Genomic DNA, 23576 nt, shown 5'->3' on the forward strand with positions numbered 1-23576 from the left:
CAGCTATTCCCTACCAGCTGTCAAAGTAATCTTCCTCTCCAGAAAACACATAATCTGGACGCCTCCGAACAGTCCAAACTGTGTGGGGAAATACACTGATGCATAAAATTATAAGGTATGAGAGGTCTGGCATTTTTTTCCAAGTTGCCAACAGAGCTGAATAAAGCATGTTCAGAATAGATTGCTGCAATGACCCAATTATGAAATACAAATTGAGGTTTTTCCTTTAAGACTCAGAAGAAAATTACATTGTCCAAGACTTGCTTTCAGGCACATGCATCCTTCTTCTCTTTGTAAATTGGACCTGACAGTGTTTCAGTGACTATTTATACCAAAATGCCATACAACAATTAACATTTTTTGGTCAACCACTTTTATTCCATGGTGAACCGCTTACTGGGACAGATGTGAGATATTTTAACACTGAACAAGAAAAAGACGGAAAGAGTAAAAAGAAATTTTTTTGAAGCAATGCCGAGAATTTTGTTCATACGTTTATTGGACCCACCTCCCTCGCTGTCCTATATTAACTCTCACTAGGGCAACTAACTGCATGGTCGGTGCACATTTGGTCACAAAGCTCCAGCTGCTGGATGGCACCACACCCAGACACATGGACCAGTAAAAGTGTGAGAACCTGGATTTGGTGGAAACAATGACGCTGTTCTCAGCACCGGTTCCTGGTTGCCTATGCATTTACCATGGCTGTTTGACACGTGCAGTGTGTCCTTTCACTTTCCATAGTTACCCTGCTTAGCTCTATTGTTATCTCCAGGCGGTCATTTTCCAGTGTAATGTCAACAGTCTCATTACAGGGCTCAGAGGAGCTGGATGATATATATCATAAAGTGCAAGTACTCAGCATGTGTATTGGTTCAGCTATTTTTTTCTTTAGCGGCTGCAGAATAAATAGTCTAGCAAGTGTTTCAGAAGTTAATGTTTCCAGTGTAAATCACAAAGGCCTTTTCAATGTTGAAAGGAGTAGTGTAATGTGCCGAAATTACTGTTAAACCTATTGGGAGTGTCACGGGCCTAGTTCAACAGCAAATCATGTCTATGACCATGTCCAGCTGACAGCTCTTTTAGCAGACACATAACTAACTGTCCGCCTACACACTCGATCATTATTTTTGGTTTCATCTAAGAATTTATTATGTTTATATTAAATTATAAAACATAGCTGTATAATGTGCTGTTAAGATTGAGTACTCAGGTGAACATCATGTTGTTCTGGTGTTTTTTTTTATTAGAAGACGTGCTGTAAAAAACACACTTCTGGTGTATTCCAAATACTTGCGTATATCAGTTTGACTAAAAAGTGTTTACCACTGACTGTACAGAAAAGGTTAACTTGGTGTCCATGACATCACCCACTGCTTTGTATGTATTGTTTTAAAGCCTTGACTTAAACCTTTTCGATTTTCTTTTTTTGAAACCCAACACATGGATCTGACTGGCCAAATGATAGCGTACCGTGCTACCATCATTATCTTTTTTATCTAAATGGGAACTCAATTTACAAAATGAACATCAAAATTGATGAAAAAAAATCATTTAGACCATAAATTTATTAGAGAAATGTCCACTGAGGTCACACATCAAGTGAGCAGTATGGCCATTTTCTGATGGACTTCTACATAATTGGAGTTTTTTCTGTAATGCGAGGAGTTGCCCACTTAATACCATTAGAAAAAAAATGCAGTAAAGGCACTTCATGTCCGCAAAATGTGGTCCAGTTCATCTTTTACATACAGTCTATGTTTTTTACAACAGGTTTTGTATATAGACCTGATAAATGTATTTTACTTCTGTTATTCCAATTATTGAACTGCAAAGATTTTTGTAACTTAGAAAAGGTAACACTTTGTGTGTATTACATGCATTACATGTCAAAAATCATTTACCGGTGCTATGCTATGTTCCATTTGAATGTAGCCATTGAGTAAGAGTATACTGATGGGCAGTGGTAGGGGGTGAAACACACAATGCCTTTGTTCTTATGGTATTTAAAGAGTAGCCGCTGTCATTTTACACGCACATGAGACAGAAAAATGGTAAGAGATGACTGACGATGGTACTGACATTTGAACCCTCAAAAACAATCTACACCTATAAGCATTGGGAAGAATCTGATTGGGTTTAACCCTGCCAATAGAGTATGTGTGTGCCATATGTGAAGATCAGCAAAGATGACATGAAATCTTCCCGCAAATATTTATCACGCTGGCTTTGATAAAACGTCCCACCGACCCCCACAAAGCCCAGGCGCAACGCTTCAGAAGGGGCCACTAAATCACCTTCAGAGCTGGAACAGTTTCTCTTTTGTATTAAAACTTAATAAAATGGGACAGCAGTGCAAATATTTTCACAGCAGAAAATGAAGCCAGACACACAGGTGCACTGCAGAGGCCGAGCGTGGCGGCAACATGGTTTTGGCTCCAGAAGAGGCATGCGCTATATGTTTCAGTCGAGCTGATCCCTCAGATTCATTGTTTCAGTCTGTTGGCAAACGCGCGCAGTGCAGTCAGGAGATATTTATATTATTCAGCAATTTAAAATGTTTGCGTTTGAACGATTTGTTGAAGAGTAAAGATGTTTTATACTTCAGATGAAAGAACTTTTGTTTTCAGGAAGAGGCATGATTTCAAGTAGAACAAAACATAAACAATGTAAAGCAGAAAGACCAGTAAATCAATTAGGATTCCCATATAGTGAGCTGCTCAGCCTCTTAAAACTCTTGGCTAAACACAGGGCCTGAAGAGAGGGAGAGATAAAGAGAGGGAGGAAGGGAACAGCTAGAGCGCATAAACAGATGGTCACTTAGCTGGTGAACATTAAATAGACATCAGAGATGCTGTAGGCACATCTGGAGTGGCAGGAAGGTGGGTGCACAGAGCTGCAGATCTGTGGGTTAATTAGACCAGGGTCAGAACTTCAGTGCGTGTCTACGTTGGAGGCTCACAGGTTTAGCCTAAAAACACACATTTTTCACCCTCCATTTGCAGTATTAGTGTCAGGTTTTGGTTTTATTTACTTAAAGGCTTACTCCACAGTTTGCCCTGAAGTGACAGTAAGTAGAGCAGTAGAGCAAATATTGTATTTCTGGTTATTAGATTTTGTGTTATTTACTAGTTTCTAGATGTTACATTTCTTCTGAAGCAATTGGGAGAATCCTGTCTTTGACGTACTTTAACCAGGTTTCCTCTGGAGGTCAGAGGCGAGGAACACGTGTCCTTACAAGTTATATTTATATGATCCACCTGCTGAGTGTGCGTGCTAAAATAAATCACATCCAGCATTTAGCTGAATATTGTTCCTGTTCTTATAGAATCAATGGAAATATTCGGAAGGATCAGTCACATGACCGAGCACCTCCCATTTTTGCAACTCACATGTAAGAAATTAAACTGTGAAATGATTGTGCCTGTGTAACCAGATGTGGTTTTAAATAGGAACTAAAGGTTGTAGTAAGATATAAGAGATGACAAATCTTCTCCTTTATTATTATTACTCAGAGGGGAAGTCGTATGTGTTTAGTCTTGAATATCCTTTTCTTTCTTTTTTTCCCAAACAGCACAGGCACCTGTTACACAAAGTTGGAAAGTTAGAAATATTTTCCATATCAAACTTGTGGAACAGAGAAACTGTACATTTAACACATTTGGATTTCAACGATGATGTTTTTTCTCTAGTATTTTATAACTTTAAATCCTCATATTTTAGTCCAAGAGGACAGTACTGCTACTGCTACACCCCCATAAGGCTGTGTACGTGAACCTATCCACCCTTCCTTGCTGGAGATGGGAGGTGGAGGCCAGAGCTGGCGCTGGTGTCGCTGCCCTGTGTTCTTTGTGGCTATGGAGGAGGAGGAGGGACAGGATTCAGAGTCCTGCGGTGGGAGGTTTAGTGCACTGAGTGGGCAGCAGCTCCAGCATCTGCTCCCTCTTAGCGGCAACCACACTGGGTGTTATTGTTCCCGACAGAGATGAAAAAAAGGGGGGTGGAAGATGACATATGAGGGGAGAAAAGGGGAGCGGTAGCAAAGCATGGAAGGCAAGTTTAGAGAAGTTAAATAAAGACAAGGAGACGTGTAAATCTGATGAAGTTTTAGTGACTGAAAAATGAGTCGGAGAGAGGGAGCGGGAAGTCAGATGGGGGTGGGGGTCGATGGTGGTGGTGGGGGTGGTGAGGGGTGTCATAAAAGCATCATTAGAGAGTAGGTTTTACCTCCAGGCATGCTCGCCCAATGACTCACACCTAGAGCTTGTTAGGGCTTCTACTCACCAGAGAGGAGGTCGAGTTCAAGGCCACAAGCGGAGCTGTGTGTCGGAACACGTGGTGAGAAATGGATAAATAAAACAACAAAGCTTCACATGTCTGACACTTTGGTTTCAAAAGGAAGAGGAAACCACTTCCAAAAATAAAACCCCAACTGTCATTCTTGTCTTCTGACTGCTGGAACAATAGCAGTTTTCTCTAAGATTGCCATTTTGCATTTTGAATATTGTTGTTGGACATTGTGCTTATGAAGCAGTTTTTGGTTGCAACAAACTACAGATACCGTTCACAAATTCCAAACTTTTTATTAAAATACTCAGTATTTCTTTGTAAGCACATAAACAAGACAAAAACTTCATGATCATAATATGTTGTCCTCAGTGATGCAGCTTTGTTGGTGGGGTTCACACATGAAGATGGAAAGCAAAAGTTCAAGCTGTTTATAAAAATGTTGAAAGTAGAAAAATGACATTCACAGCGTGAAAAACAAAGCATAATTTCAGCTTGAAAAGCTATCTACATTAGGATGTTATAGACCTTGTTCTGTCACCGAGGTCAAACAGGCTGTGTGCCGTTTGGCTGAACTCTGAATAAAACCACGTATTACGCTCTCATTCTCACCCCTGTCCAGTTGTGTTTGTCCTTTTGGGATTTCTCGCACGTATCTGAAATGTTGGTAAGGTGTTAGTCTGCATGAATATGTGGAATGTGGGAATGGTTTTGGCTCTGGTAATCTGCTGACAGCTCTCTGTGTAAACAGCTATCCTGATAGACCAGGAATTATAAAGATGTCACCTGCACTGCTGAGTAGTAGAGTGGAGATTTTAGCTTACACCTGTAAGGTCAGCAGTTCATATATGGCTTGTTCTGGAATTGTGTGACCGGTGCTGACCCTAGAATTGTCAAACATACAGTACACATGTATGACTGAAAATGTGTTAGTCTAACTTTGGTGACTGATAAATAAAAGCACAGAAAGTCACTGTGGGTTAGTAAAATGTTCCCATCCCTTAACCCTTAATGAAACCCTTAAACCTTACAGAGATGCCACAGTACTGACAGCTGGTTTTGAATTCAACTCAAGGACCCCAACTTTAATCTGATGCTTTCTCTCCATTTCCATTTCCTCTGTTTTCGTCAACCTACCTTTGCCTTCTCCAACAAATTCTTCTGGGAGATTTGGCACAGTGGCAAACAGAATTACATACAAAGAGGAAGACCTGAAAGGAACCTGTTTAAATCCCGGTGATGACATAATTTTATGGCAAAAACTGCAAAGCAAGGGTCAGAGTTAGACTGGTTCATTTTAGCAGATAGCAGGTTATGAAATTAAAATGCCTGGATTCGCCCTCGTACTGTTCCACAGAATCATTCGGGACATCTAAAATTTATGAATTTATTGTGTCCAGGCCAACCCCCCCCCTCCTGACTTAAAGAGCAATCTGAAACACCGTCACACTGAAGAAACTGGATTGTCTTCAGTTTGTTTTACAGTTATCTTCTATATATTAAAAATAATCTCATGATCTCAGTCTGTTTAAATCGAGACACGTCTGCGTCAGCCAGAGAAGTTCTGCACTTTGGCAGCTCTACTTTATTAGTCTTTATTTATTCTACGTTTTCAGCTCACAGAAGCTAGCTCTGTATATATCAACCATACTGTGCTTTTTAAAGAGCTCCTTCCAAACCTATATTGGTGTCTCACGACAATGTGAATTTTTATTCTTGGATAATAAGATTTCCTTACCCTTCAAATTTTGTCAAATCCCACCTGAGTAAAGGCTTCTTAAACCAATGTCGACATGTTACAATGGAAGGAGACTTACCATAAATCCGAGCGTGCTGGCATGAGCCTCTTCTTTCCACTGAAATATGGTTCAAAATCTTGGGTCTTGAGTCTGTGGGCGTAGTCTATATAGCCAGATACTTCCTGTCCAAGAGTATTATGATCCCTTATGAAAATGACCGACTGTAAAATGAGAGAAAAAGAAGGAAACCCTCTGTGTAAATAATCATGACCATCAAACCTCTCCTGAGTAACAGCCAGTGAGGAAAATGTCACTTGTGGAAAGATAGAAGGGATCTGTTACAAATCCTCCCACTTTGAAATATAAAGGGTCATGTTTTACTTTGAATCGGGTTCAAATCAGCAATGAGTCCAACTTATGTTATACTTCAATAGGCCTCGCTTGCAGAAGTGGGATGTCTACAAAATATCCTGCTCAGATACTAGCGTGGGACACGGACTGAGTCCTTCCACTTACAGTAACTAAAGTCTGAGTTCCGTTCCAAAACACCTACAGCTGGGGGAAGAATGTACTTTAAAATGACATAAAAAATGAAGTGTTTAGTTAAAACTTGATGTTGTGTGTCATATAAGGACTCTTTGGTGGAAAGGGAGGGAGAGTCAAGTCAGAAAAAACCTATCCCGTAGAGGGAACCCTCTCTCGTTGTTCCACTTGAGGTTTCTCGTTTTTTTTTCCTTATCCAGATTTGAGGGTTTAAGGACACAGGGTGTCATGTGTTGTGCAGATTGTAAGCTCTTTGAAGCAAAGTTGTGATTTCAGACCAAGTCAATCTAGTAAAATTACATGAAAATGACAGACCCGTGCCTTGATGTTTAAAGTCTTTGGACTTGGTCTGAAACAATCGAAAACGTACCCAGACAGGCATAAATCAACAACTCAAGAGAGGTCCTATCCAAAAGAGGCACACGGGCAATCAGCCTTTACAGTAGACATCTAATAGCAGGGTTGCCAGTACATTACATTTATTTATGTAACAAAACAGTGCAGGCCTTGACAGAGACCACCAAAACTGGGAGCAAAATATAAGCTTAATGCCTGTTTAGCTTAGAATATGAAATAACACAGGATGTGCAGGCGACCCTTGGGCCACCTATAACTCAAACACGATCTGATTAAAACACAATGAACAGGTTTGGATTCTTCATTGCCAACAAAGCACATACTTCTAAGGACAGCTTCATGACTGCTCATCAGAGGCCAGGTCTTTGAAATGAGTTCAAACTAGACACGACCTGAGAAAAAAATGATGACGAATGGTTCTGTCACTGGAGTCAGACAAAGCAAATGAAAGCCAAGTTGTCCAAACCCCCTCAGGCGACAGCCGAACATGAAATGATCTTTTCATGTCGATTCGATGGTTTTGATAACACAGGATGACAATGCGTGGAAAGAACTGAACAGGAGACACACTCAGGTGTGAAGAGGTTGTTTTGTCTGCCTTCACAAAGATAAAAAAGCAGCTTTTCTTTCTGTCTTTTCTGCCTCGTCTTGAGATAGGAGAAGTCTTTTTGTGGCCGACTTGTTTTGTTTACTCTGAGCATGAATGAGTCCCACTTCTCGGCCTACAGTAACACAGTAAGAGGATCCTTGTGGAATACCTCAGCTAGTGATATCACATTTGTATAGCTGTCAGAACACGGGCCATCTGTGGATCCCTTTACTAAAAAGGCATGAGATAACTAGCACTCCAGAGCTCAGACGAAAAGAGGGCTGCTTTCTCTCCACCTCTCAAACGTTTAAAACAGATGCTATCAGGTTCACAGCTGGCTGGAGGACCGAGCCATATACCCTATCTACTGGCTTCTGTCCTCCTGCAGCCAGCCTTGAAAAGACATCATCAGGTGGACCCAGCAAAGACAAAGATGGTCAGAAATTCTGATTAAAACAATAACAGTTTAGCTTGTCTTTGGTGTGCAAAGACAAAAAAAAAATAAAGTCCACAATTTTCAGTGTCCTCGGTTTCACACTGTAACAGTTAAAACATCTAATTTCTACACAGCCTTCAGTTCTTAGATGTGTTCAGGTCTTGTCAATCTGAGTGGACGTAACTGCAACAAGGTTATATCACGGATATTAACAATATGAATTGTGTGTACCATCATGTGAATTGGATCAAAATGCAAGACATGGCACTTTTTTTTTCCTTAACAAGATGTTCTCATACAATTTTTTTTTTCATGTATTTTTTGATTTTTTGTGATTGTGAAGTGTGGGGATCCTTTGGTTGTGTAATACTTGGAATTTTACTTTGGACATAATCATGGTAGTTATTGGACATATACACAATAACGTAACACGTGGGGGAAGTCCCCCAATTTACAATTCATTTGATCAGGTTCTGCTTCACTTTAGTGTTAGTTTAGAGAAGCTGGACTAACACTGTTAGCTGCCAATGAGACTTTTCTACAAGAGATGGAGAACATAAGGGTCTGACTGCTCAAATGAGCATATAATCCCATTTGCCAAAAATAATTTATTCTTATACAGATTTTGCAAAGACAACTTCCCATTTGTATTATTAGTATGACAAAATATGTTAAAAGATTTTCTCGGTTTTTGGCTCTGCTTATGGTTTTCACCAACTGGACCAGATTATGCAAATAATCGTGTTTGGAAATAAAATCAAAAATCCCATAATGTACAAAAAAATAATGGTTGGTCAGGACACTTGCTTAAAGTATCTGATGGAAAAATGATGACAGGACAAATCCTTTTTTTTGTCTTAGGCTCTGGTGTTTTATTCAAAGCTTGACTGATATTAAGACCTCTTGAGTTTCTGTACTGTTGACTTTATTTTGCGTTGAGTCACTGTATTTTAAGACTCTAGTAGTTACACTGTTGACTAAAATTTTAGAATTACCAACAAATGCAACAGTATTTTAAATGTTTTGTTTACTTAGCATTTCTCTTTCTGTAAAAGTTTATTTTTTGTAGTATAATTTCTTAAGAAAATAGTCTTTGACATAGGTTTCTGGAAAATTAGAATGGAAAATTACATCAAACCAATCTGGTCCATCCATCAAAAACAAGCCATTGCATATTTCTGTTAAAATAAGGATAAGGTTTTCCCCAGCAGACACCAACTAAAAGAACTAGAATTAGGTAGGTAAAGGGTCATTTCACTCAGAGGTCGCAGGGAAGGCAGAACAAACGAGTCAGACTCTATTATTTGCTCCAAACAAGCAACATGAGTTTCCAGCCGCCTTGTAGGAGGGAGCAGGGGGACCTCCACCTTACACCATGGAAAACAAGTGGCGGCCTTACATCACCTGCCAGCAATTACCAAGAACAGGTGCTGTGACCTCACAGGGCGGCGAGTAAGGGGCCCCACTTTATGGCAAACATCAGTCTGTTTAATGGCTGAGAAGCTGAGCGCTGAACTTGTCCCAGGTAGAGATTCTAGCCTTTTGTGATACTCAATATTCAGTTTGAAACTCTTTTTTTAATTTGTACCCGAGTGAAGTTTTACCTGTGTCCCTAATATAACATATAGTTAATATATTTTAGAATCTTGATCCACGAAACGCAATAAACCATCTCAAGTTCTATGCAACCTTAAAAAAGTCAAAATATAAGCATTTCCATACAAAAGTAAGCACGTTTGAGGATTTTGAGGTTTGTGACAAATTGAGAGGAACCCAGTACCTCCTTGACACACACATGTAAATTACTCCACACGCTGTTGGCCTTTCTTTCAAAGCCCCACGGATGTACAGTTTGAGAGGGCTATACAAAATCAAATCACATCAAACAGAAGCTGACAGGAGGTCCTCCTTTGTGCTTTGACAATGTTCTACAGGTGGGGACACAATGGCCAGACCACCTGACATCCTGCAGAGGAGCATGAGACGTCTGAATGTGTGTGTGACTGTAGATGTTTGCCTGTGTGGTGGATACAACACGGAAAGAAAGAAAAATGCCAAATTAGAGCTAAATAGAGCTAAGAGGCAACAAGGGCTACAAACTGAAGCTTGGATTTTAGAAGCCATTTAAATATGTCTGTAGGATAGATGGAGGCAACCATAGATCAGAAGGTCGAGAGAGTTGGAAAGTGAGTAGTAGAAGTGCCCAGCTGGAGAAGAAAAGTTCCATTTCCCATAGTTTGTGTTTTGCCCTATTTGTTACTTATAACCTTTTAATGCTTTTCTTTTACTTCAACCCAGAACCAGTTTGAACCTAGGACTGATGGAGGTCTCTTCCTCTTAAATGGGTATTTTCCTGTCCAGAGGGTCATCAGGCATGTGGTCAAAGGTGTGATTTTTGGGGTTATAGTGTTTACCTTGCAATATGAAGCACTTTAAAACAAGTGTTTCTGTGAACCGCTGCTATAAAAATACAACTGCATTGATTAAAACATTTGAATATACTATATATAGTATATTCAAATATTTGAATATTTGAATATAGTTTAAATGGCTGGTGAGTGTTATTATCTTTTGAAGTACCACATATTCTTTAATCTAATGATTCCCAATGATTACATTTTAAGTGAACATTGTTTTGGTCAGTCAATGAGTGAAATCTGAGAAAACCCAAAATAAAACAAGACTAAGCACATTAATTCACTTCAATTCAATTTTATTTATATAGCACCAAATCAAAACAACAGTCGCCTCAAGGCGCTTTATATTGTAAGGTAGACCTTACAATGATACATACAGAGAAAAACCCAACAATCATATGACCCCTATGAGCAAGCACTTTGGCGACAGTGGGAAAGAAAAACTCCCTTTTAACAGGAAGAAACCTCCGGCAGAACCAGGCTCAGGGAGGGGCGGGGCCATCTGCCGCGACCGGTAGGCGAGAGAGAAGGAAGACGGGATAAAAGAAATGCTGTGGAAATGAATTAATCAACTCGGCATTCAGCGGTTCTGAACAGTTTTAAAACTAGCGACTGCACTGTAATTCACTGTATGTAGGGCTGGCTCGGCATGTATTTTACATACTTGTTGTGTTAGGTAATAAGAAATGCATAGGTAAAGCAAAGAATTCATACTGAAAAAACAAGTGTTCCACTAAAAATAAAAAACAGAGTAATAAAATAGGCTGTAATGTAATGGTCTCAAATAGTGAAACAGCAAAATGTATTTTCTTTTGCATGTTGTACACAATCGCTCATAAATAAAATATCAGTAAACCTGTGTAGAGAACTGATTGTTTACTACTACATTCACCAACCCCGCCCCCCCATCACACACACACACACACGCACTGACACCACCAACCTGTCTGAAGGCCCTCATGGCCTCCACTTCCCCCATCCTTCAGCCCATACCCACATGCCCCCAGTCCCTGGGAACAATCCTGCAGTGTCAGGGAGCCGTGCAGGTGTCTTGCGGTGTCAGCTGCCATACTGTTTATTATTGGTAGGCTACGCTTTAGGAGGAATCCCGGGCCATCACTAACAACTGTGTAAATTTGTTGGGGTAAGGAAAACATGGCCTGTACTGCAGGAATGTTTTGAGGTGAGAGCCCTTTTTTTGGCTTTACCCTTGTCCCCTTTCTGGATATTCCTTGAGAAACATATGTGTGTTTGTCAGAGGGTTTAAGGAGGGGTTCAGGAGTAGGATAAGGGGGGGCTCATTGTTTATTTGACTTGGAAGTGACTTCACACAGGCTGCTTGTGTAATAGATGCAATGGCAGAAACCATATGTGCTGAGGTGTGTTGCATCTGTGGGGATCTACCCGAATTACACATCCTGTAGGTAGGATATGTGATCCAGAGCCCGCGTTCACTTACTTGAAGAGCCTGTAGGCAATGAACCAGGTCAAAGCAGTCAGTAACCTACATTAGCAGGCACTAATGGCAGTGACTTTAAAAAAAATGAAAGCAACACTAACAACTTATTCAATAATCTTAGAAACCAGGCTATGTGCATGACATGCTAATCGTTCCAAACAGCTTCATTTCTGAAAAGGCTTCACCAAATCTGAACTGGCCTGATAATAATGCCATCCATCCATTCATCCACCCATCCATCCATCCTCTGTCACTCATGCTGCTGTGCTGTGGAGCAGAAGCCTAAATAGAGAAGCCCAGTCCCCCCCCCCCATGAACACCTTGCCCAGGAGATGTCTGAACCACCTCAGCTGTGTCTTTCAATGATAATGATAAAACTAAATTATTCAAAGATGATTATTACTTTTATGCATATAAATAAGAGGACTGTTCTAGCTGGAACTTTTTAGATTTAAGAGTTTAAGTCAAAACATTTTACTAATATATATTTTATTGCAAAACAGTAGACTGAGACAAGGACAGTGAGGGGAACGAAAAACACAAATACAAAACATGCAAATACAGGAGAAAGTATGAATCATTGTGTATTTTTACTCCAGGAGGCACAAACAGGTCCTCTACCCTCTTATTATAAATTGAGAGCGGGTGGAATCTGACTCAAACTTCAGGTTTCTGGGCATCCACATCTCCGCTGATCTCACTTGGACCCACAACACCATCGCCCTGATAAAGAAGGCCCAGCAGTGGCTGCACTTTCTCCGTGTCCTGCGGAAGAATAACCTGGACCAGAAGCTGCTGCTGGCCTTCTACTGCTCCTGAATGGAGAGCGTGCTCTCCTCCTCCCTGGGTGTTTGGTACGCAGGGGCCACTAATGAAAACAGGCAGGCCTTAGAGAGTAATTAACACTGCCCAAAAGATCATTGGCTGCCCTCTGCCACCCCTGGAGATCATCGCCAGATCCTAATGTCTCAGGAAAACCAGGGCCATCACAGGTGACCCCTTGCACCCCGCCCACCACCTGTTTGACCCGCTGCCTTCTGGTCAGCGCCTCAGGTCAATCAGGTCTCACACCTCCAGACTCACAAACACCGTTTTCCCCTGGGCCATTTGGACTGTTAACAAACACAACCCCCATCCCAAACCCCACCCTTTCTTTTCTTTGCATTACCTCTGAGCACTTTGCAAGTATTTTGTTCTCCAATCTGTGCCTTTCTCTTATTTTTATATATATTCATGTTGTTTTGGATATATTCCTCTTGATTGTATATATTTCTCCTGTTTGTTATTCATTCCTGCTGTCTACGAGTTATATTTTATTCCAGAGCAGTTGTTGTGAAGCACCTACACTTTCGTTGCACATGTACAGTGACAATAAAGGGCTATTCTATTCTATTCTATTCTATTGTCTATTTTGTTATTATGACTCACATCAGACATTTTTAATCAAATTTTTATTTTTTGGCTAATCTTTTCATGTATTCCCTGCAGACGAATCACTTCTGGTAAAGAATAATTGATATTAGTGACGACCCAAACCCTAGCACTGAATTCTAATGCTGACCTAATGTTGAAAGCAGGCAGAAAGCATGTTTTGGGTTTTTTTTGGAAAAGCTTCAAATAGATTTGATGTGCATCCCTCAGAATGATTATTATCTTCTGTCACAATTGCCACATTTGCGCAGAACAGCACAGGGGTTGGGGTTGAAGTCATCACCTATGATTAAACTACTGAGAGCACAAAAAATACTTAGATGGTTTAAATTACTGTGAATTCATTCTACGAGCCAGCAGCTGAATTCAGTGTGTATCAGAGCTACTTTGAAGAGACTTTAGGTAACGAGCTACAAAAATACTACAACACAGAAACATCTAATACATGCAGTGATTAAAACGTGTTAGAGTGTGCATCCTACAAGAGCAGGTACAAGAGCAGAGGGCTGTGAACTGTTTGTGCATTGCTAGCCCTAATCTGTTGAAGAAGTCTTTTACATACCCTTTCATCACAACCCTCGACCACTGATATACTGCAGCCACCCTCTCCAGTGAATGTTGCTGTATTAACCCACAGCAGAGGGGATTTTTAAAACAGGTCTATAACTACAAAAATAATAAATAAATAAAGCTTTTAACTTCTGCTCAGCAGCTTTAATGGGAACAACTTCTATTCTAAACCTCGCCATTTTCGTCTCATCATGTTATTGGCTTATCTTACCTTATAGAAAAATAAAATCTTTAAATTTACAGATAAAAGATGTAATTGCCTTAACAGACCCTGCAGTATATGTATGCAATAAGGATTGGAAATAATCAAAAGACATTTCTTTTTTTCTCTCGCTTATAATTACAGGGTGTGTCTCTAGACAGATGTCTTGGCACCGGATGCAAAAATGCACAAGTGAACTGTTCAAAAGGACTTCAAGCTCTACACTGCGGTTTAATGTTATATCTGTATTCACTTAAGGCACTGCACAAAGGCTGGTGAGGCCACACAAAATGGTACAGATATTTTTTAAATGATTATATGATAAGCACTGGGCTAAAAGAGTTTTAGGTCATCACAGAGTGAATGTGCACATGCTTTTGTTGCTAAAGGCCATAAAAATGTCCGAAAGTACACAAAAAAACAGAATAAAGTTTTTGGAAGTCATGTGACCTAAAGTCCAGGATAAATTATGTATAATGCACAGTATGTTTGGATATATTTTCCTGGACATGCATGAGATTGTAGATGGATGTTAAAATACAGGATATCTAATTCTGGTTTAGACATCATTTCTGGAAAAAAAAACAAAACAAAACACGTGTTTACTTTATTTGCTCTTCAAATGCATCCATATAAACAGATTACATGACTGTTTGTGCAAGAAATGAAGTAAATAAATCCAGAAACAGGTGTCCTGCTATTGAGCTTTCTAAACACCCAACAGTGGACAGCTACACCCACTGAGGTTAGCCGTACGGGCAGAACAACTATGGCCAAATACCAAAGAGGAAGCGGCTCAGTCAGTCAGCAAGGAAAGCAAGGAAAGGCAAGGCAGCTAGCTCAACCCTTGGCTGCATAGGCCTCTGTCTTTTTGGAGAACCCGCCAGTAAAGCCATCACCACAAAATAAGTGGCTTGAACCCACACACTTCAAATTACAGGGCACTCGAAATCAGAAAATGCTATCCTGCTTTTCGCAATTGATGTTTTAGAAATTCTATTAAAACCTCCTCAGTTGGGCCCACGGTGCAGCTCTGCAGTTTTTCCTCTGACTGCATCAGTTCACATCGACTGGAGCCACTGCACTAGACACAACTCAATGAAAACACTGTAGAAAACCTAATATATCAGTTTAGTTTCTAATCTGGAACTCAGAAGGGAGCGTGTATCAGCAGTAAATGCAGGCCTATTCTGAACAAGCCGCATTCTTTTGCAAAATTGACATCAGTGAACCATCTGCTATGCACCACGATGTACCAGGAAGGAGTTAAGTTTAAAGAAAAGGCTTGCTTTTACTGCCGCTGCTACTTTATGATGGCCAAAACGTCACTGTTAAATTAATAGACAGAAAGACAGTAAAGTTTTAGAATTACTCTGCAGCCTGCTAAAGACAAGTAAAAGGTTTGAAATATTTGGCAGGTGGCATACATTTTCCTGTTCCCCACAACTGCAGCTGATAAAGGCCTTCCCCATATGGAGAATAAGCTGTCAGCCTGACAGGTGGCATCACTTACAGCGCTCGGTGCAGTGCCCTGTAACAGAAACGGGGTAAAGTTTCTACTCCCGAGAGGAGAAAAAATCCTGGCCCTACAGTAAATTAGTCGCATGCCTGAATTCAGAGAGGAATTACGGGTTGAGAATAGCAGGCGGGTCTGGCACATGTGGTCGCAACACAAATCAGTCAAACGCCATCTCAGCTACGGATTTCAGACACCAAAGTGACCATGCGAGGCATATCTTTTCCCTCCCCTCCACTCCTACAATCATTTTCCACATTCCACTGGCTTTTAAATTACCAGTGGGAAGAAGAATACAAGTTTAGCCTAAAATATATGTGAGAGCAGTGCAACAAAGCTGCTTGTCCACTAGCAAGTTTGCAAACGACTGTCTAAAAGAGCGATGGTGCCATTAACTTTGTGGCTACTTTAATCCTATTTATGTAGAGATAATCTTTTAATGTGCAAATTCTATGGCTAAACCTGGTTGGCTGACACAACCGTCCATGTATAGGAAAAGACAATTTGTTCAAGCCTTCCTACTTTAGTTCTACTACATCTAATATTCTTTAAGTCTCGGTGCAAACAGGGTGTAAATTTGCAAAAATCCTCAGTTTATGACCGTTTGCTTCAGCAATAACTACTAAATTCAAGATTCCACATCTATAATGACCAATGCTTTTTATATTTTAAACTGCAGCATCATCGTTTATGCAACATCTGTATCGAATATAGTTGATGAAGACATTGTGACATCACTGGAAAGCATGGTCCAGCTGTGAAAACTCGAGGTCCACATTTAGGTGTTTGAAAACTGGATTGAATGAGTGAGGGGCAGATCTGACTGAGAAACAAAAAGCATACCCTGCTTCATCGTCCATTTTCACTCTAATGGGAACTATGATTTACAAAGAAAACATATACATTAATTTTTAAACTAGCAAGTGAGTCAACAAAAAGAGTTTTCTCAGGCTAAATAGCAAGAAAGCCAGAGGACAGTTTCTCATAAACCCATATACAAGCAGACAATCAGATCTTACTACAACTGCAGGAGTACCCCCACACCCCAACTGATTTTTATTTTTGTAACTTCTTTTGGGGGTTTTAACTCTAACAGTGACATTTACAACTCTATCCATCCTTCAAGAAATCTCATTTTTCCAGGTCAATTCAGGCCTCCACTTCTGACCACATGCCCATCTTTGGCACAGACGTTAAGAAAATCTCTCAGTGTTCTTCAAACCAGAAGTTGCTTTGCAAACACAGGTCTTTTCTATGCTCTGGGCCTCTTTAGGAAACAGTATTATTTCGAGACCCTCCCTTATTAAAACAAGACCTTTATCATCTGTACCAAAGACTGCAGGGTACAAACTGTGGTATACCACAACTAGCAAAACAGTCATGAAGTTCAGATCAAATATACTGAGGATGTGATTCAAAACTTGAGCATAATACGAGCATATTCGTTGTTAAGAGTCATGATGTTGAAGGCACCCCCCCATTTTATTTTATTCAAGGGTACAAAATACAGTAAATAAAGAGAAAGCCCTTTAATAAGTTCTAGTAAATACACGAACTTCTATTATCTCAAATCTCTACTAATCATCTTTAAGATCTCGTGCATTAGGGGCCAGGAAAACTGAGAATCTATTCTAAAATCTTTTTGTTTCTATAAATTGTATCTCCTTGTGATTTCGTGATATAGAAGTGGATCACATGAAAACTGTATTTTCTTGACAGGATTATTATTGTTATTACAAAAGATGAACACACCAAAAAGAAGAACTTCCTGACTTACTTCCAGAGATCTGCTTGTGCAGGTGCATGAAATTACCAACAGCTTGTGAGATTTGTAAAGCAAGCATTTATGAATATCTGAGTCCTTGAGAATCTGTTCGTGAATGCCTGACATACAAAAATTGAGGTTTTCTTGTCTTTGTTTTTCGGTGGGGAGCTGCTCAGAATGGAAGCTGCTGTGTTTTCTTGGCGGAACAAAGGTGAAGACCTTCAGGTAACTGTAGCCGTGCTGAGGATTTGATTTCTTATACATCTGTGTGAAAACAGGCCGTGCAAGCAATGTTGTCAACTGTGCTACACGCTGTACCATCTGTAACAACTGATTTAGTGCTGTGAAAGAACAAAGTTGTTTTCACTGAAAGAGATATGCTAAAAAAGGACCAGGAGAACATGAATGACAATGGATTACTGGGGCTGAACTTTCTAGCAATATGTTTCAAAAACTACTCAGTAACTTTCTGTGAACACCGCTTTCTCAGCTCTGCCACATGTGATGAAGACAGTTTTCAGTGTAAACAATGGGGTTGAAGCCACACACACAAACTATGTGATGACAGCACGTCTAAATTAGCCCAAGCATTATTTCCTAGGGGAAAAGAAGAAACAATCGAAAAACCTCACATTTCAAATTTGAATGCATTTCAAACAATATCTAAACACAAATGCAAATGCATGTGATTGGCCAGTCAACATCAGCCAGGCTCTAACAACACGCTGAGACGGCCAGTAGTTACTTAGTTTTTTTTTTCTTCTGCCGCAGTGGATGCCTCCACCTCCACCTCCACCTCTCCCTAGCATGCTCTTCTGTCACACCAGCCTCCTTCACTACATCCATGAATCTTCTCTTTGGTCTTCCTCTTTCCTCGTGCCTGGCAGCTCCATCTTCAACATCTGTCTGTGAAGGTTCTCAGTCATCCAGGTCATTGTAGTCAAAGGAAAGAAGCCATCTATGTCCACTGTGAGCGACCATCTTTGAACAGAGGCGGTGGTTTACGACACCAACTGTCTGCCATCTATAATCCAGTTTTGAGTTCCCTCCCCAGACGCCTTAACGCCCACTCACATCCTGAGCCATCTGACCTCAGGAATTCGCATGATAAGGTGGGGCCAGGTTTCACAATGAGCTCACCCGAAACCCTGGCTGATTGGGACCCACACCCGCTTTCACACCTTGGCTCAGGCGATTAGAGGATCATCAGGGGGTCCTTTTGTCCCTCTGTGGGGGGATACTCCCACTAGGTTTAAATCTGGGACTCCCCACCATTTGACCTCAGAACTGAAGAAGCTTCTTGGATGAGAGGTGAAACGTCTTCAAGCAACTCAAAGAAGTCCAGACGCTTTTCTTTGCAAACTCCTTCATCTTCAACATCCTTTGTCCAGTATGTCCACCATCCCTTCTCTACACCATTTCAACCTCGTCTCGAACTTTGTCTACAAAATACTCAACCTAAGCTGAGGAACTCATTTCTAATCCATCCTGGTTATTTCCAGTGAAAGTCTGTCTGCCACCTCCAGCTCCACCTCCTGTCTTTTTGTCTGTGCCACCTGCTCCAAACCATACATCATAGCAGATCTACAGTCTTGTAAACCTTTCCCTTTCACTCCTGCTGCTATCCTTCTGTCACAAATCATCCTACTCACTCCACCCTGCCTGCACCTCCTTCTTCATTTTGTGCACTGTCTGTTGCTTCGGATGGTTAATCCCAGGTATTTAAACACATCTTGCTTCACTACCTCTGCTCCTTGCAGCTTTACTGTTGCACCTGTCTCCCTCCCATTCACACACATGTATTCTGTCTTGCTTCTTCTTCTTCCTCTCACTGAGGATCATAATGTCGCATCATCACATAAGTTAAGACATTTGTTAAAATGTCTACCTTCAGCAATACACATTTGCAAACAGAAAAGGAGTTCTATGGACAGTTTTCCTCTTCATGATATCTGCAAGAGGGTGAATGTTATCAAAACTCACCTGTCTGGATTTTGTTAAGGCTTAAAGCTCATTTAAACTGGATTTCTCTACTGTGTTTGCACTGATGGCGCCTTTTAAAGATTTAAAAGGCGATTAATTCCAGTTGAATTATCTAACCAATAACATGGCTTGCTGTGTGATAAACTATATCATATGATATATTATTGTATTTGCTTGGTACCAATCTTTTTAGCAATAGCTAAAACATTCCCTGCCCAAATATGGTAATTTCTTGAACCAACAACAACAACAACAACAACAAAATCATAGCAGCAGTAAAAACACAACACTCAGGCTTAAAATAAAGAAAATTTCATAAACCAATCAGTGACATTTTATTTTTAAACTAAACTGCTTTCACTGCCAAAACAACGTTCTTTATATATCTTTTCTCCAAACTATTTAATTGCTTCCTTTGTTTTGTTATGCCTTCTAAAGCTATCAAAGCTATTGCCACTGACTTCACATGACCTCACTGGTTAATACAAACGCCTGAATCAGGAAACATAAAATATGCATGTTTAGTGGTATAAGAAGCCAAAACTATCCAAACCCACCTGCTCACGTTAAAAAAAGTAATTTGCAAGGTTTGCGTCCCGTTACAAAAGAAAGAGCATTTCATTTAAAGAGCATCATATCAATAGTCAAACATGGTGGTGACAGTGTCATGACCTGGGACTGCCTTGCTGCTTCAGAACAACTTGATAATTGATAGACCACGAACTCAGAAACTCCTGAAGGGTAATGACCAGCCATCAGCGTGTGCACTGAAAATCAGGTGGACTCAGGTCATGTAGCAGTACAATGATCTTGATGATCACACCAGCAGGTCTGCCTCTGAATGGTCCAAAAAAAAAATCAGATTGAGATGCTTTGGCACGTTCTTAAACTAAATGTTCATGATGGAAAACCATGCAGTTTGGCAGAATGAAACAAAAATTCTGCTTAGAAGAGTGGGTGAAAATTCATCCACTGAGAGTGAAAGACTCATTGCAAGGTGGGTGGCACAAACGGTTATTGAGTTTAGGGGGCAATTATTTCTGCACATGGGGCCAGGTAGGTGTAGATAGCATTTTTCCTTCAATAAGTGAAATCATCATTTCAAAACTGTATTTGTATTTACTCTGGTTACCTTTGTCTAATATTCTAATTTGCTTGGTAATCTGAAACATTTCACTTTGACAAATATGCAAAAAAAAGAAAAAAAAAGAAAAGAAAAGTCAGCAAAGGGGGAAAATAAAGTAGAAGATTTTCTGCATGTTATGTGAAACTGAGTAACAGCTACTAAACACATTTTATGAGCTTCTATGAACTACAGTATGACTGCATCTCCACAACTGGCCTAAACCAAGATGACATATAGCAAATGATGCAAACATGAAGATTCTTGAATCATTTGGCTGGAAACAGGAATTCATCTTAGTGGGTCCGAATACTTATTATCACCTCGGGGACAAATAACTCTAATGTGGTTTAAGATGTTGTATAGTTACTCAGAGTGCAGCTATGCAGAAATTACACAGTGCCCGTAGTTCTAAAGCAGGCTCGAACAAGGCTGCCACAAACAACTTTATTTTTGAGTGTACTCCCTTCCTGTTATTTGAGACGGATGTTTTAACAGATTTTTGAGTGGAGGCAAATACATGTTACATTGGTCAGCTGCATCTGCAGCGTAGAAGATACAGCAGTGCCCTGGCTCACAAAGTCACTATTTTAAGCGGAGATGTTGGCTACAGTAACCACATGACGATGATCCAGCAGTAGTAAACACATACCAATCTTTCACTGCAACACTTAGTAGAATTTAAAGGGCGACCAACAGCTTCTATAAGGACTGCTGGTATCTGAAGATTTACTTCATACTTCTTACAATATTTAGTCTTTGCTATGTGGCGCAAACATTATGAACCAAAAGCTGCTCTCTAACATCAAATTAAATGTCACCAAATTTAAGCCTAGATTTCAACAGCGTTTGCAGACTCTCATCCACAGAAAGATGAGAAATTTGAGTTAAAGGATGTGACCTTTAACTCAAATTTCTAAAGAAAAGTCTTACAGCCTGTGGTTAAGCATTTTTAGTGATCCATTCAGTTTTACGTGTACATGTGTTACACCTGTCCATTATCCCTTTCCTGGTTTCTTACTTTCTAATGCAAATCCACTCAAACTACACAAATTAAAAGCAAAGACCTCAATAATGTAAAGCAAGCATGCATCCTACTTTGATCTGTTGCAGTGAAACAAAGCAAATGCATTGCCAGGATTGATAGTTTATCTGTTCTAGTCAACACAGGAAGTAAAGTCAACATCCAATGTTTTTATGAGACAGTGTTAAAAAAGTTGTCAAAAGGGTTGTTTATATGGCATGAAGTATTAAATATCTGTGTTTAAAATAAAAAAAATCAAGAGACTTTAAAAGCCAACACAGGTGTAGTAAATACAGAAAACAGAAAAAGGGATGCTTTGAGGGAGCTGACCGCTGTGAAAACACTCTTGCAGAAATCCCCTGAGGCATAATTATTTTCCTTCCTTCTTTGTCTTGGACAAAGGTTAGTTTTGCTTTTGTCAGATGAAGAGAGACTAAGGGGTTTAATGTCTTTATTTCCCACGTTTTTTACTGACTACAGGTCTGTTATGGTCCAAATGTGGTGAAGTTGCTCACTCGTTGTGTAGAAATACTGCTTCTTGAGTTTTATATACACTGAGCAAGTGTAAGAGAAAACTCTTGCTGTGCATATCATAACAGTATTATAAACAATTTTAACAGTTTCCAAAGACTTGCAGTGCTATTGGTGTGAAATTCAAAATAAGTATATACATTTTCAAGAATAAAAAAGTCGTAGTTTTATTTTACAGAGGGTCTCAACCTTTTTTTAGAAACAGTGCTGTATAAGGGTTGGCTTGTATGGACTCAAACTACAGAAATGCCACAGCATCTCTGACACAAGTAAAAACAAGATTTTGGAAATGTTACAGGTATGTCATTACGATCAACGAAGTGCCCTCATGTGCCCTCGTGTCCGAATCTTGCTGGTGCAGGATTTCCAAAGGCCACATAACTCAAAACCGTGACCAACCACATAAAGCTGTAAAAATTACTGAATCTCAAAGTCATTTCCTCAACATCTTGCATCCTCTGATACAGGAAGCCACATAGTAAATGCTTAGAAAGCTTCAGCTTGATATTGTTTACCACAATCCAAACACCAAGCTTCAATTTCAACTCACATGTTAGGTTACATTGTGTTTCTGGGACAAAAACCCCCCCAAAATTCTCAACATTCTCCAGGTCGAGAATCGGCACCAACAAAGACTTTGCTACAGAAGAACAAGACTTTCAGAAAAATGGAAAACTGTGTAATGTCTAAATGCTAATATGTTTCAGAACACATGTGGACCAGATTTTGCTCCTAAAGATGAAAGTCTTGAAAGGTTAAACAGAATTGATATTCTCCTATAATGAAAGAATCCCACATGCCTGAAATTACATTACAGTTCAATCAATAGTTATCATATTTCATTTTAAACACGTTCTTTTTATCCACTGAATCTTTGAATTGAATCTCTGAAATGTAGCAAGTGCCCACAGAACAGGCTGCTACCTAAAACCCCAACATGACACAAGCACTATAACTGATTTGATTAATTTCTTGAGCTTTGATAGAAAGGCATCCATCCATTAATTCTCTTCCGCTTATCCATTCAGGATCATAGTTGGGCTAGAGCATATCCCAGCTGTCACAGGGCAAGAGGAGGGGTACACCCTGGATAGCTTTGCCAGTCTAAATGGAAAGTCATGCCAGCTTAAAAACAACTTAATTTTGACAGTAGAAAGGCATGCCAAGATTTTGATTTAGACACTAGATTCCATATCTTACATTTAACTCCTATTAGATAAAAAATACAAGCAAGCAGTAGCAGCTACTGTGTGCTGACAGCATCTAGTAAAATAAAATATTGCTTGCCTTTAGAATGATGAAGAGGGTCACTTTGCTCAAGCACACATCAAGGGGTCAAAAATCCCCGCCATTTGGAGTGTTTTAATGTCCGTTAGTGGATTTGTCAATCAATTCAGTGTTACACCTTGTAAAATCCACACTGACACATTAACACATTCATTCTCTACTTAGTTTACTTGTTCTTAGTAAACTGTCAATCTTTTGACAAGAAATCAGACTTCAAAGCCACTGGGTGGGGCACAATTTCCTCCTTAAATGTTTGGAGATTAGTTTGATCTTAGCAAATCTACCACAGCGTGATTTGCAGACATGAAGCCATTACC

General features: G+C 39.9%; 1 protein-coding gene across 1 annotated transcript in view; it reads right to left on the reverse strand.

The window, feature by feature from the left end:
- The window catches only part of cfap299 (cilia and flagella associated protein 299), an 83821-nt gene that overhangs the window by 10586 nt on the left and 49659 nt on the right, over positions 1-23576 (reverse strand). Inside the window, exon 4 of the mRNA XM_031756583.2 lies at positions 6105-6247. Coding sequence (XP_031612443.2) covers positions 6105-6247 — 143 coding nt within the window. The remainder of the gene's footprint in view (positions 1-6104; positions 6248-23576) is intronic.

Source organism: Oreochromis aureus, linkage group 12, assembly GCF_013358895.1.
Source record: "Oreochromis aureus strain Israel breed Guangdong linkage group 12, ZZ_aureus, whole genome shotgun sequence".
NCBI classification, from domain to species: domain Eukaryota; kingdom Metazoa; phylum Chordata; class Actinopteri; order Cichliformes; family Cichlidae; genus Oreochromis; species Oreochromis aureus.